General features: G+C 41.8%; 1 protein-coding gene across 1 annotated transcript in view; it reads right to left on the bottom strand.

Moving 5' to 3' along the window:
* The window catches only part of CEP128 (centrosomal protein 128), a gene marked incomplete at both ends in the record, with an annotated part of 126,339 nt that extends 124,371 nt beyond the window's left edge, over positions 1-1,968 (bottom strand). The window contains 2 exons of the mRNA XM_081999988.1: positions 350-436; positions 1,822-1,968. Of these exons, the coding sequence (XP_081856114.1) occupies positions 350-436; positions 1,822-1,968 (234 nt within the window). The remainder of the gene's footprint in view (positions 1-349; positions 437-1,821) is intronic.
* Between the last annotated feature and the right edge of the window lie 13,445 nt (positions 1,969-15,413).

Raw genomic sequence — 15,413 nt, 5'->3', positions numbered from 1 at the left:
CATTCCCTTCTGTAATTCATCTTTTATCACTTATTCACACAAAAGAAACATGCTCCCTAATACCCTATTTCAGCTATCCACCTTGTACTTGGCATAGTATCATAACATAACAATCTATTTGGTGCTTATAAACCAGAAAAGTAATGAAGCTATAAAACCTGCCAGAGTTTCATTATATAACATGATATAGTACTATAGTTTGATTTAGATTGCTCAAATAAATATGAAAAGTTTCTGTTTACAACTACTTAACTCTTGATATATTCTATTTATTATGACCAAGTTTTCAGCTATTAATGCTATTAGCAGAAAAGATTTAAGAAGTTAAGATAAACTGAAAGTTGCTCACAGTTGCTATTGCTTCGGTTTGTTCCTTGTTGTATTCTCTGTATTGTCCTAGTAAATGGTCAACATGTCTTAGATTTCTGTTGGTATCCTTAAAAAAAAAGTTTGAGGAAAAAAAGTCAAAACAAACCTCCTCTAATCAAACATTAGTGTTGTTTTTATTATTCTTGGTTTATAAGAGTAAGCTGGTAACACAAGTGCTTTTTAAAGGATCTAAGCATTCAAAATCCTATTCAGGTAACTAGAATCTGAATATGTGCAGTACAGCTAAAGAGAAGAAAAAAAACTCAACTAAAACAAAAAAAAAACCATGCTATCATTTACTTTTACTACAGTAAGGCCTCAGGTTCAAATAAAAAGTTTTATAAGTTTCAGCCACTCTGTAGAAAAACCTTTTTAATCCAAAGATCTTAACGTTACCTGCCTGTAAAACAGAATTAACTGAGAAATAACAAATTTTTGAAGACCAACACATTAGGTAAGATCTCTGCATGAGCACTCTCTGACCAGATGAAGAGCTGGATCAAATGGCAGATCTGCTGAAAACCAGTCCACAAAAAGCAAGTAGCTTAAAATCAGAATTTCAGAAGAGCAGCTAGAAAGAGGTTAGACAGAAACAGGACAATACCAAAGAGTGCCTTTCAAAAAATGGTCAGATTACATTCTTATTAACTCATCTCTTTTCTAGCTTGATGATTATTTTCCAGCTAAGAAGTTTTGAAGTTTAAATTCAGCATTCTATACAGATTTTTCTCTTCTCACATATTAAAAGAATAAGATATATTGCCAGCCAAACAATACTTCAACACAAGTGATAATACATAAGGCAACCCTCTCTAGGTATTCAGTATTGTCAGCTAGAGAAGACAATAAATGACGTCAAGATAGCTAAATGTCTCCTTCCACTTGCAAAATAGATTCAGAGATTTCCTCCACTGCCTCCACTGAAGAAGCAGGAATTAAACGAACACTTTTGCCTGCTTAGGTATGGATGTCTTACAAGTTTATGAACACTGCTTCTCACTGTGCACATCGAGAAAATATTTGACTTGTAAGCTCTGTCATGAGGGAACTGACTGCCTACATATCTCTCAGGAATTTGGAAATTTTACACAGTACAAGACAACAAAGATGAGTCAGGAACTTTCTGCTACAAAATCGAATGCCTTTTGTGAGAATCTGACAGTTTTTGACATCATTCAGTTTGCTAACTTCATAGACAGTATTAACAAACATGTCATTGTTTCTAACAACATTCTATTACTGTATGAAACAAGGGCTGTATAAAAGTGTAACAAGCCACACACTTTCAGCTCAAAGATAATATGATCAATTTCCAAAAACCTTTTTGGTTTGCACAGAAAGTAATGTTTCCCATCAGTACAGTATTTTCCACAACTTCAGAAATTAAAATTTGACCCTATGTTACAGAAACACAGACTCTATAAATACTTTAAAACCATGTTTGTAAACTACCTGTAAAGTGCTTGCTAAAGTATGGATCTTCTCTGTAACTTCTTCAGCACCATAGTTACGACCTCTGTAGTGGGATGCTCTCAAAGGTAGCCGCCTTCCTATTCGACCCCTAAGAAAGTTGTCTGAATCACTGGATGAATCTGCCATTAGTATCTTGAAACCTAGGCAGAAAGACCAGAAAAAGTAATGAATGTTAGAACCTGATTGTAACTGAACAGTCTCCAACTGGCACAATATTCCCAAAGCAACTTCAGAGACTCAGACTACATTTACATTAGCCTTTCCCATTCAGGTGAACAAGATGTACTTTTGAAGCAGATTTTCCAATTGCTCCTCAGCTATTATGTTTGTTCACACCATGAAGCAATGCCAAGATGCAAGAGGCAGAGCCCATTAGGAGAGAACTAAATCAAAAGATGCACTCTCGCTACTTCTAAGTGTTCAGTACCCAGAATAAGACCATAGCCCAAAGCAAATTCCCGCCCCCCCCCCCCAAAAACATACAGTGGAGACATCAGGGCTTTATCAATTGTTCTGGTCTGCAGAACCATTCCCCTTTCCCCTCACACTACTTGCTAAGCTATATTCAGATTAGCCAGGGCCAATTAAGACACATAACCCCAAGTAACTAACTGAAGCAAGTCTAGGAACCAGTATCTTAATGATTCAAGGAGAACTGGAGATATTATGGAAGAAAGCAAATGCAGTGTCTTAAGCAGAAGAGAAAGAAAAGAAAACTGTGGCCAAGAAGTTATAGACAAATCAACTTAATTTAAATATGTGGAAAAAATGAAAATAAACAATTTTAAGTTTCCAACAAAAGATCTGTAAAAAAAAAAAGCAATGTCTCAATATTCATCAACAGTGTCATGTTCTAGAAAGAAAAAGCTAACACCATACAAGATCTAAAAATAAGGGTAATTTTCTAAATTGTGAAATATTTCTTTTATGCAATGTTAATTCAACACAACCCAGATTACTATGCTGATGCTGGGACAATTCACTTGACTAGAATTCAAAAATTACTTGCAGCAGAAGAAATACAGCTTCTGAGAAAAGAATGGAGAGATTGCTGAGCCTTAAGAATGGCAAGGTACAGGAGAGAAAATAGGATAACAATTGTCAGACATGGAAAAAGAAATTATTAAAAGCTACAGACTGCTATGACCAGTATAGTAAAGTCACATAGTAACTGATTAAACAGGAAAGGAGAGTAAATCAACCTACTTAGTCTGCGCTTAAGTACACCAATATTCTTCACATTTTCTGAAGCAATGAATTTATCTCATCTACCCTCCCCTTATCTCACTAAAGCACGTTTTTACTGCCAGTATCAGAATTCACTATTCCAGTGCCTCTCACTCTAGTCAGCTGAAATGAAGTTTAAATGAGGCTGAGGAGCAGGAATTATGGGATATTTTCAGACAGAGAAAAATAAAAGAAATAAAACACTAGTAGAAATAACAACATGGAATAATACTGATTTTTTCACCAAAATTCAGTACAAAAAAAACCCAAACAAACAACTTACTCTGTCCTGCACATTACTACATCAAGCTGTATTTTCCCCTTGATCTTTTCTAGAACCTCATACAGACATAAGCAAGATCAATATTCCAACACACAGATCACAGGTATCACCAATAAGCATGAAATGAGACTTGTCTCAACCAAGTTTGGCATCACTTGTTCTAGAGTAATTTTGAATTCCTTCTATAACTGCAGTTTCAGTTCTCTGGGCTAAAACATCTCTTTCTGATCTTACCAAAAGCATGACAAGCAGCTCAATCACTCAAAACCCAGTAAGCAACTGATTCAGTGATCAGTTTCCTCCAAGCTTAACCATTTTTCAGTTTCAAAGCATTTTGTGAAAATATCTTTAAGATACCAAGTAAAGAGGAGACCATATTAATGGCCATACTAAGAATTAAGCACAAGATCAGCCTTATTAGGGATCAGAAACTCAACCCGGAGACATTAATCCACAGGAATCTAATCTTCATCTACTCATGGACCTATGTACCTGCATATTTTGCCTGACTGTTATCATTCTTACAGTTGCAACACATTTAATTTTAATAATCATAGCAAATGGTTGATGGTCTGTATCTGTCATTATCTCAAATACAAAGTCATAGTAAATGTTGTTTTGGCAACTTAGCTTCTTCAGAACTCCATTCACAGTTTCACAGGAAGCAAATTCTCTTTTCCTCCCAAACTGGACAGAAAAGCATACGTTGGATTTACTCCGTATGTAGACTACTGCACAGAAGTATCCCACAAGAGCTAGAAAACTAACCTTACATTATGCAATTCATACAGCTTGTTGGCAAGTCAAACAGCTCCAACTGAAAGATTAGGCTTAACTCTTATTCTACCATGTCACATTTCTTTCTAGAAGCTGAGCGCCAAAAAATAACATCACCTACAACATTATCAGTTTCACACTAGTGAAAGAGGGATTTTCAAGGATATCTGAGTAGACAGAGAAATTAAGAACAATGAGACATAAAACACTTTCTATCACTTGAATGTTGTTACAACTCATTTCCAGATGAAATGGCATAAACCAGTAGAATTCCAATGGTTAGTTATTGCATCTCAGCTGATGGAAACGAAGTTCTTAAAAAATTCTCAAACTTTTTTGAGTGGGCCTCTGAGCATGGCCCCAGACATACCTCTAGTTAGACAAGTATAGCAACTTGTAACGTCAGGAAGAGATAGGCACTGACAGAAATTAATGAAAAACAGCAGATGACTTATCTGCTGAAAACATCATTCCGAGAAGTATCTCAACCATAAGAACCCCAACTACCAAAAAGCTATGACACTGAAGAAAACAAAAGAGAAACAAAGATTTACAGCAGAAAATATTAATAGGTTTGTTTTCAGCTGTCCAAAACCAGGCTCATTAAGATACTTATTGGACAAAGCACTGAAGAAAGGCTAATACACAAGGTAAACATAAAAGAAAACGCTAGACACAGGAGGACATTTTGTCTGATGAAAACTTTCCATTTATGGTCAAGTAGCATTCCTCTTTGTTCTCATGAGCAACCTAAGAGGAACTGTAAGTACTTTTAAGTTGAAGAAGTTTTGTTTCCTATAAAGCAACATCCTCATTTTTAAAGGAATTACAGAAGTTTCATTTTAGATTAGAAGTCATAAAGTAGTAGAAATTTGTACAAATATTCTGTATGCACATTTGGCTATTAATTTAAACAAAAAAAAAAAAGCCTATTATCACTTTTTCCAAAAACTTAAGACTGATTTCAGCACATGACTTGACAGTGAGAATCGTTTGTCTTTTACTGGCTTTTCGTCAACCCAATATAACCTTTCTTGCACTGAGGAAAAACATCAATACTCAGTATTTTCCTTCCCTGTAGAAAACAAAGCCTTTCAGTTTCACTAAAGATTCTCTTGTCAAGAGATCTGCAGGGTAAAGCAAATGTGAAGTCCAGCTGACAGTCTCAACAGCAAGTTCTCCAGCTGAAATAAGCAAAAGATGAACTCTGTATACACAACCTGATTACTTCTCAAGTGTTCTTATTTGTTTAGCTCCACGCAGACTAATCTATCACTAGGTAACTAAATTAGTGCTAAAGACATGTTTGAAGCCTTATAGTTAAGGCTGAGCATGACAAAAAAAAATTCGATAGCCATTCCAGAAAGGGACAACACAACACCTGAAAGGCCTTTTCCTTCAGTGCTTCTAATTGAGACAGAAGTTTTCAAAAAGCCAGGAACGTGATCCAACACTGTGACATTTCACCATCATGCTTTCAGGTACCAGTACTACATTTTATTGTCAACTTGGGACACCATGTCCCCAGCATTACGACACAGAAAACGGTTCACAATAAGCTCAACTAATGCCCTCTGCAGACGCCCCTCCCGCCGTGCACGTATCGAACTTTACTAACACCTAACCTCACCTCTCCAGGCCTCCTGGAGCTTTTGCCCCGGACAGGGCCGTGAAAGCCCCGGGGGCAGCGTGACAACCCCGGGACGGCGCCGGGCACGTCGACGGCCGGGCCTCCGCCAGGCCTACGGGCTGCCCCGGCTGCCGCCGCGGCTCGTGAGTGACCCCGCGGCCGCCGCTCCCCGCGCCTCCCGCCGCAGCTCCCGGCTGCCGCATCGCCCGGCGCCGCTCACAGGAGCGCCTGCCCTCCCGCGGCTGCTCCGCAGCCAGTCAGCCCCGAGCGGCAGCGCAGCCCCTGCCCGCACGCCGCTCTGGCCGCAGCCCCCGACTACTGCCCTCCCCGCACCCCCAGCCCTCACCGCACAGCAGCTGCGGGAGGACGCCGCACCTCCCCGAGGCGAAGCCGACCCCTTCCCCAGGCACGCCCAACAGCCCCACACACCTCCCCACCCTCCATCACCTCGCCGCTATGGCAACTTGAACTAGCCGCCCTGCTACCAGCTGCCAGAGCCGCCTTCCGGGCGCCAGGCCCCACCCCCGCAAGGCTCTGCGGGACAGGTAGTCCATGAGCGAAGGGCCCGCTGCGGGAAAGAAAGCGTGGAGGACTTCAACTCCCAAGAGGTCTTGCGGCCGTGACGCCAGCCTAGACGAGTCGCGCGCGCCCGCGGGAGCGGTAACGGAAGGCCAGGCCCCGCCCTGCGGGGAAGCCGTTGGTCGTTCGGCGGCCGCGGCCGAGGGCTGTGGGCGGTGGCGGGACCACGCTCACGTGCACGGGTGTTTACAGACGTTTTTAAAAGGTAAACCTTTGCAAAATACACATCGGCGTTTACAAACACTGCAGCTAAATAAACATGAAGAGCGGAAACAAAAGCTGTTGCCCTGGCAAAGCGTGTGTGTGTATGCCGCTTGTGGGGAGACGGGGCACCTGGCCGATCCGCTGGGAAAAGGAGTGTGTGAGCTACTTAAAACAGTTGTTTCTTACAAGGGAGACATCGCCATTCCTATCTCGTGACTTTTTCTTGTTTCTTTAAGCCCAGCATCTATTAGCAAAAGTTGTGTCTGTTACCCTTGTGTGCAATAAAAATGACCAAATATTACAAACTGCTACACTGACTGGCCTTGAAGAGAGAAAAGGAATAAAGAGTGCTATAAGTGATCATAGGAAACACTGCCTGGGCCCCTGAAACTTGGGCAGAACGTGCAATGATCTTAAAATTACTGGGCTGCAAATCACCTGTAAACGCTGAAAGTTTACACCTGAAAGTGTCAAGCTGAAGGTAAACACAATGGGTTAGTTTATTTCAATACAGATACGTCTGTATTGCCTCAGGGACCTACTCCAGGGTGTGACCGTTGGCCTTTGAGCACAGTAATAACGCATGTCTGACAATCCATACTGCCTACCTTTGCTCTCGCCCCTCAGGACTGTTTCATTTACTCACCCACAAGTCTCTAATGCAGCAGGCATACTTGCATGCTGTATGATTACAACACGCTTAAGGATGAGCCTGGTTGCCCACGCTGGCAGCAATCCACCAACAGCCCAGGCAATGGCTGCTGGCCCCTGCTGCTCTCTCTTTGATTTGTGGTCATGCTCAAGAGGCATTATCCTCATCTGAGCTGAAGGCAGGTGAGAAACAAAACAGGGATGAAATAATACAATTTACCTCACTGTGAGCTGAAGCATCAGTGAATAATTAGCAAAAAAATAAGTCTTCCGTGCCTTCCAGTGCATGACCATTGCCCTGGCCTTTCCACTGCAAACTGCAGCATGGTCAATTTGTGCTGGCAGGTCTACATGCAGGGTGAGAGTCAGTGCTTCTGCTCAGTCTCATCTCATAAGGCTGCTTATGGTGGTCTCTGGGAGACAGATCCTGAATCTTCCTGAGTTCTCTGAGGGATTTCCTCTCCTCCCAGTTTGCACCTGGCAGTAGGCTTGCCTCCAAAAGATCTTATTTATACATACATCCATTAATTCTATTCTTTGTTATCGTTTCTACTAATGTTCCCACTTCAGTTGTCAGAACTGAAACTGTATTCTTTGATTCTGGATTCTGCCATTCTGTGTTCTAGATTCTGTAATCCGTATTCTCTGAATATGAAATTCCTTTATTTTCCTTAGAATCTCTGTTAAGTATTAGCATAATATTAATTAGTCCCCTAATACAAAAAGGATGTTAATTGAGAAGTACATCACAGTCACTAGTTCTGCTATTTCAATCACGAAGTAAATAAGATTTTGACTGTTTATTTTTCTCAAGTTGAATTTATCTGTCCACAAAGAAGTATAAGTCTGAGAATCTCTGAGATCTTCTACAGCAAGCATAGAAATAAAACATCACTCAGCTTTGCGTTATGGCTTTATCTCCTCTACATGCTCCTTTTATATGCTAATTTATCTACCAGTCTTACAGACTCTGTCAGCATTCCTTGTTTTGTTGCATTTGAAAAGGTATTATTAGTTTCTCACAAGTTGTTCCTCAAATGCTTTTAAGCTCATTTTACTGTATTTTACATTTAGCCTGCTAGCATTTGAAAGAAAACTTTGTGTTCTACCCTAAAACATGACATTAACCTTTTGGAGGATGATTTCTTGCTTTTAATAGCTGACTTTATCCTCGTGTTAACAACGCTGGCATTCTTCTGCCCTTCCTGAAGCCTTATTTACTAGGTATATGCACTTGCAGTTTGGTGTCCTTAAAGATTCAGCATGAGGCATGCAAGGTAACTCCCTTGTCTGCCCCTTTTAGCATTTTTAACAAGTATCTTCATATTTCTGTAATTCTCTTTTTTGAAGCTGAACAGTACTGTGATAAATATTTTTGTTTACTTTTGTCATAAGGATGATAAATGCAAGTGCATAGGATTGCTACAGAACATCAGTTTGGAACGGGCATGCATGAGAAATCAATGAATTAACTATGCATAATTAACTACTGTACTAGACATACTTCTAAAGAAGTTGTTTAGCTTTATAAGCACAGAATGCTTTCATGTTATTATATGAAATCAGAAATATATATCCCAGCATTCTGCTACCTGAAGTGCTGTGTTGAGACAATCTCTTGACAGTGCTTGCATTTAGAGAGGCCAGCATGGTCTTACTACTTGAGGCTAGTGCTGCTTGATAAATGCTGTTGTACCCCTTGACTCATACACTTAAGAAAGATCATAGTTTTTCTAAAAAAGGAAAGATTATTATGAGCCATTACATTACTATGTATATAAATAATATATAGGGAGCCTGAGGACACAGACCTTAAGATTGAAAAGTCCAGAAGGACTATAACATTTTTTAAAATAATTTATTTTTTTTAGGCTTAAATTGAAATTTTTTAATTCTTGGATTCGTCATTAGTGGTATCTTTTCATGCTACACTACTTGTCATCCATGACAAGTCATTATTCTTGTGGCTTTCAGGAGATTATTTAGACATTTCTTTCAGAAGGCTATCAAAAAAGATAAGACAGGCCTAAATAAATAAGTAACTGGCTTAAAGATTCATCATTTACTGGGCTCAGACAGTGAGTTCTTCAGGTATCATAGATGCACAAGAAGAAGCACTGTGGGCTAGATGAATTGTCACCTAAGTCAGTAAGCTTAAAAGCCAGTTTTGATGTATGATTGTTGTAACAAACAGTCAAGCTCCTCTATTAAACATGCTAGTCTCCATATCAAAGCAGATATGTGCCATGCCCCAAGTCAAAGAAAAGTGCAAGATCTGTCTGGAGTCTGAATTATGAGGGCAGATAAGTTTTTTCTGGATGTTATTTCTGAGCATAGATGCCTATGCAAGAGATGCAGGCAGAGCAGAATTAAAACAGACAAAGATGACTAGAAAACTGACTTTAGATGAAGAGACACAGGCAATATAAGCCTGAGAAAAAAAAAACTGAGAGCTTTTTTAAGATAAATGCAGACAGGAAGAAAAGGTCCTGTAATTGTAAATAAAGAAGCTATCTTCTATTCTGTGCCCCAATCTGGCAAGTGATGTCGACGGCAATAAGAAGTACTTCCGTAAGTACATAAGTAGCAAAAGGAAGACAGAGGAAAATGTGGGCCCACTGCTAAATGGGAGCAAGGGGCTTTGGTGACAGAGGACATGCAAAATGTTGAGGTACTTCTTTGCTCAGTCTTTGCTTGCAAGAGTGACCTTTAGGAATCCAAGGCCTCAGAGACCAGGAGGGAAGTCTGGAGCAAGAATTGCCCAGGGGAAAGCATGAAGAAAGGAAGACTTACCCTTGGTGGAGGAGGATCAGTTTAGAGAATACTTAAATAAACTGAACATACGTAAGTCCATGAGCCCTGGTGGGATGAACACACACAAACTGAGGGCCACTAAGATGATTAAGGGTCTGGTGCATTTCTCCCATGAGGAAATGCTGAGACAGCTGAGGCTTTCCAGCCTGGAGAAGAGAAGGCTTAGAGGATCTCATTGATATGTGTAAATACCTGAAGAGGGGGTGTAAAGAAGATGATATCCAGTGACAGAACAAGAGGCAGTGAGCCTCTGAACAGGAACTTCTGTCTGAACATAAAGAAACACTTTTTAATTGTGAGGGTGACCAAGCAGTGGCACAGGTTGCACAAAAAGGTTGTGGAGTCTCCATCCCTGGAAATAGTCAAAAGGCATCTGGACACAGTCCTGGGCAGCTGGTTGTGGGTCACCCTACTTGATCGGGGGCTTGGGTCAGATGACCTCCAGTGGTACCTTCCAATCTCAACGATTCTGTGAGTCTGTGATTCTATAACCCTTTCTGGATACAAACATACCTGCCTGAAAACAGCTTTCATAGTTCCTACCTTAACTAACTACTTAAGTCCAAGGGATAGTTTCATCTTACTGTTCTCTCTGAGCATTCCTAGAATTGACAACCTCAGGTACACAGCAGTACCTCCTATTCAATCTTCAGCCAACTAAGTATTTCAATTTTCACAGCTTTTTCATGAAATAAAGCAAAAGGAGAAGCACAAGAGTTCCTTAAGGTCCCATAACCATAAAACTTCATAACTGCTTGTTCTCGAAGTCAAAGATAAATTGGTTATATAGACATGAATCTTCAAGAACCCGGAATAACATTCTTTCATGTAGCTATTCAAACACTTGGTGTGATGAGTGGCAATCTGTCAAAGAAGTATGTCTAATGTAATTTTTTCTGACAGACCAGAAATTATTTCAGATACTAAAATAGAAACAGGTAGGAACTAGCATATCTTACAAGCATCTAGAATGGCTAAACATGTTGATTAATTAGAAAAAAAACCCCACAAATCTTTATTCTACTCTTTACTGAATTATTTTCCCTGTTTGAACAATTTCTCATACAGATATTACAAGATTTAGCTGTTGATAGCTAGTAAACCCTTGAGGACTTTATGTGGAACACCAATTAGAGCTAATTGCGTCTGCGTTAGAACCTGTTGTGGTTTATCTGATTTGTGTATAAACCATATAACCAGTGCAAAGATACCCGAGATACCATACCAAATCTGGCAGATGAGAATAATGCTACTTTTTAAAAAATCACTCCCAAATCAATGGAATTCTGAGCCTTGCAGTGCTTGAGGTGATAGGTACTAAATGAGCGACCATGGCTGTCACTAGAGGGAGTGTCTGTAACAGTGGAAATATATGCTTGTCAATTTTTGCCGTGTTTAAATTAATAGGAACCTGCAGGGGTCTTTGAAAAAGCACCAGGGAAAAATAAATCTGCAATATACTGCAGAATTATAAGTGATTTTTCTTTCCTATTTGCTTATTAGGATCAGAGCATAAGCCATATTGATTAAATTGCTTCATTTTTCTGTCCTGTAGGCATGCAGGATTTTCAATGTCTGTTCTTAGGATTAGGTTTATAATTGTGGATGTACACATCTTCATGATACTTTTACTACATTAACATTTTTTAGTATATAAAAAAGGAACATTTATTAATATTCTACACAGGATGGAAAGTTGCCAGTCACTCTAAGCTGCTAGATGCCATCACTTTTCAGAACTGATGTGGTCAGAACTACTGCTTATTGTTCTCTTTAACAGCCTAAAATACTTGTGGTCTTGACTAAGCTAAACAACTGTGTTCCATTGTTCCTTCAATACGGGTCATGTTTCTAAACCTTCTGTTTTCCTTACTATCCTGTGAATAATCCTCAGTTTGTCTACTTCTTTCTTGACAGATAAAGTATTCCAGACAACTCTGTAAATGTAAAGTGGAATAATTGCACAATACTCCCATTTTTCTGCTGTGCAGAGTGTGTCTTATTGCATGTAGCTACTTGTGTTTGTCTCTTCTGAATTTAAATTCTGATTTAGAGTTCACAGACCTCCCTAGCCTGGGGTTATCTGTGGCTTTACAAACATACTTTTCATTCCACCATCTGCCTGCATGTTCAGGAAAATGTTGACCAGAAGGACCAGAAGGTGCCTATAGGAGAAGCCAGAACGTGGCACTGCAAGGCTAGCGGCTCCCTCAGGGCCAGGCATAGGAGCCACAGGGGTTGTCCCTGCGGCAGCAGGCAGGACCTGGCAGCCCGTTCCATCTCACCAGCCCAGCCAGGGGCCGGGCAGCCAGGTGGCTCCAGGGCAGCCGCAACCCCAGGCACTGGGCACCTCCCTGGGGACTGGGATGGGCCAAGGCTGAGCCGGGATGTCAGCCTGGGTGGCAGCCTGGGTGGCAGGCAGGGCCCACGGCTGGGCAAGGCAGGACTGTGGGGAGCTGGAGACCAGCCCCAGTGTGGTGGTGCTGGGGCAGGGACTGATGGCCCTGGGGGCTGACAAGGAGTCCTGGGCTGTGGGCAGGATGGGAGGAGGTCCTAGAGGAGGCCAGGCAGGGGGAGTGAGGCCCATCAGTGCCCTCAGCTCTGACAGGCTGCTCTAGAAGGAGCAGCAAGCCGGGAGCCAAAGGTGGCCACAGCACAGACAGTGACCTTGCCAACAAGACATAGTGTCAGCAGGTTTGGGTTGGTGATACTGACAGTCACAGCAAGGCAAGGAATCAAATCAGGTCCAGGGTCCAGACAGGAGGAGCAAGAGACACCTGAAGACAAGACTACAATGTAGGTCCAAGGTCTGTCAAGGGGACAGGACCAGAGAGAAGACCTTCCAGTAGGTCCAGAGTCTACCCAGGAAAACCTGTCAGCAAGACAGGGCTGCAGGAATCAGGCTGGGAATGGGCTCAACTTTTAAATAGGTCAGGACAAGTTTGGGTGCCCAGGCCTGAGATGACCCGGAGCCCCAGAGATGTCGCAGAGGTTATGTGGTGCTGGGGTGGGCAGGTTGGCCAGGGCAGAGCCCTGACAGAGTGAAACAACTGAACTGTGATTGCAGACTTTGAGCCAGCAAATTCCTTAAACATATTAGAAACTACAATGTAAACAACACCATCTTGCTTAGAGCATAACTTTTCAGAGCCAGTGCCCATGGAAACACCATGTGGTTAGCAACAGTCCTTTTTCTCCCCAAACTTACTGTTGATGTTCCTGGCTCAGAATGTGCAAGCCAAGTCTTGAAGTCTTGAGGCAGTGCATCCAGACTTGGAGCTCTTCCCAGGCTGAAGTCACATATTCTGTCCGGTTCCCTTCAAGACTATCAGGCCTTGAACAAGAGGAGTCCCTTGCTTCTCTCATTTGGGGTTCAAGCCCAGAAACCATATACTAAGCAGTTCTCATTTATTTTGAAATCTGTTCAGAACATCAACAACTTCAGTATCAACCTTGCCATTTCTTCAGTTTGCAGACTTTTATAGTAGCCATTTTTGATCCCTAGCTAGGAAGATATTTATTCCTTCCATTAACACTTGCTGGACTACCACTGCTGCCAGAGTGGTTGACATGCCGAAGCTTCTAATGCCAATATTTACGTGTATGCTCTTTCTCCTACTAAATAAAAGATAATTCAAAATACTTTTCCCTGGGTGAAAAAGCAATGAAACAAATTACCCTTCCTCTAGTTTAAGAGCCTGAAATACAATTGGTATGGAGTAGCTAATGCAGGGTAGCCTATTAGTGAAGGTAAGTAGCATAAGGATACCTTTAGTACACCAAATTAATATGATTTGGTTTATGAAAACCCACTGAAATTACTCAAATCTTAGGACTGTTTATCTGCCCACCAATAAAACTATTATTCCTTTGCTTAGTCCACACACAATGATTCATAAAAAGTAATGTTGAAGTTGGAATAAAAGAGGGGGAGAGTGGGCTTGCAAGAGAGTATACACAAGAGCTTGCAACAAATCACCCCAGCAGTACCGTCATTAAGAGGGAATACACATCCTTAGTCTATTCCTGCTAACCAGGTCCTGTCATGAAAAGTAAGGACTTTTGTGCTCTGACTCATATTAGGTCATCAAGACCGGTTGTGAGAAAACAGAGATTAAGCTGGAAGACAATTTTAATGCTACTGCTCAAAGTTGACAAGCTGCTCCTGGACAGTGTCAGGCAATGTTGTTTGCTGGATGAAAAAACTATGGCTTGTACCCACTGCCTGGAAATCAGGTGTAGAATAGACTCATGACAGCTAAGAGACTTGGTCCAAAAGAAGACAGAGATTCCTTCAGTGATGCATTTGTTTTGCCAGCTGGCTTTTTACACCTCTGTGTCAGCCTGTGTCAACCAAAATATTTCTTTGCCAAAGCCAAAAGGAAATGAGATTTTAAAGTCCTATTGCTAATATAGCATACAATGTCTCCACGGCAAGTTGGATACTTTGACAGTAAGAACAAGAAAACCAGCAGAGAGTTTTGATATGGGATTTTATTTTTTATTTTTTTATATTTTACTTTTTTTTTTTAAATTTTGTCTTTTTTATTTTGGGTTCATGAAAGGCAGGTCCTGCTTGACCGACCTTATCTCCTTCTATGACCAGGTGACCCGCCTAGTGGGTGAGGGAAAGGCTGTGGATGTTGTCTACCTGGACTTTAGTAAAGCCTTTGACAGCATTCTCCTAGAAAAACTGGTGGCTCGTGGCTTAGACAGATGTACTCTCTGCTGGATAAAGAACTGGCTGGATGGCTGAGCTCAGAGAGGCATGGTGAATGGCATTAAATCCAGTTGGCAGCTGGTCACAAGCGGTGTTCCCAGGGCTTGGTTCTGGGACCAGTCTTGTTCAATATCTTTATCGATGATCTGGATGAGGAGATCGAGTGCTGTCTCAGTAAGTTTGCAGACGACACCAAGTTGGGTGGGAGTGTTGATCTGCTGAAGGGTAGGAGGGCTCTGCAGAGGGATCTGGACAGGCTGGATTGATGGGCTGAGGTCAACTGTATGAGGTTTAATAAGGCCAAGTGCCAGGTCCTGCACTTGGGTCACACCAACCCCATGCAATGCTACAGGCTTGGGGAGGAGTGGCTGGAGAGCTGCCTGGCAGAAAAGGACCTGGGGGTGCTGGTTGACAGCTGGCTGAATATGAGCCGGCAGTGTGCCCAGGTGGCCAAGAAGGCCAACAGCATCCTGGCCTGTATCAGAAAGAGTGTGACTAGCAGGAGTAGGGAAGTGATTGTGCTCCTGTACTCAGCACTGGTGAGGCCGCACCTTGAATCCTGTGTTCAGTTTTGGGCCCCTCACTACAAGAAGGATGCTGAGGTGCCTGAGTGTGTCCAGAGAAGGGCAGCGAAGCTGGTGAGGGGGCTGGAGCATCAGTCTTATGAGGAGCAGCTGAGGGAACTG

The sequence above is a fragment of the Phaethon aethereus genome (assembly GCF_964289735.1).
Source record: "Phaethon aethereus genome assembly, chromosome: 5".
Taxonomy (NCBI): Eukaryota; Metazoa; Chordata; class Aves; order Phaethontiformes; family Phaethontidae; genus Phaethon; species Phaethon aethereus.
Note: the sequence above shows the minus strand (reverse complement) of the source record. Positions and strands in the feature narration are given on the sequence as shown.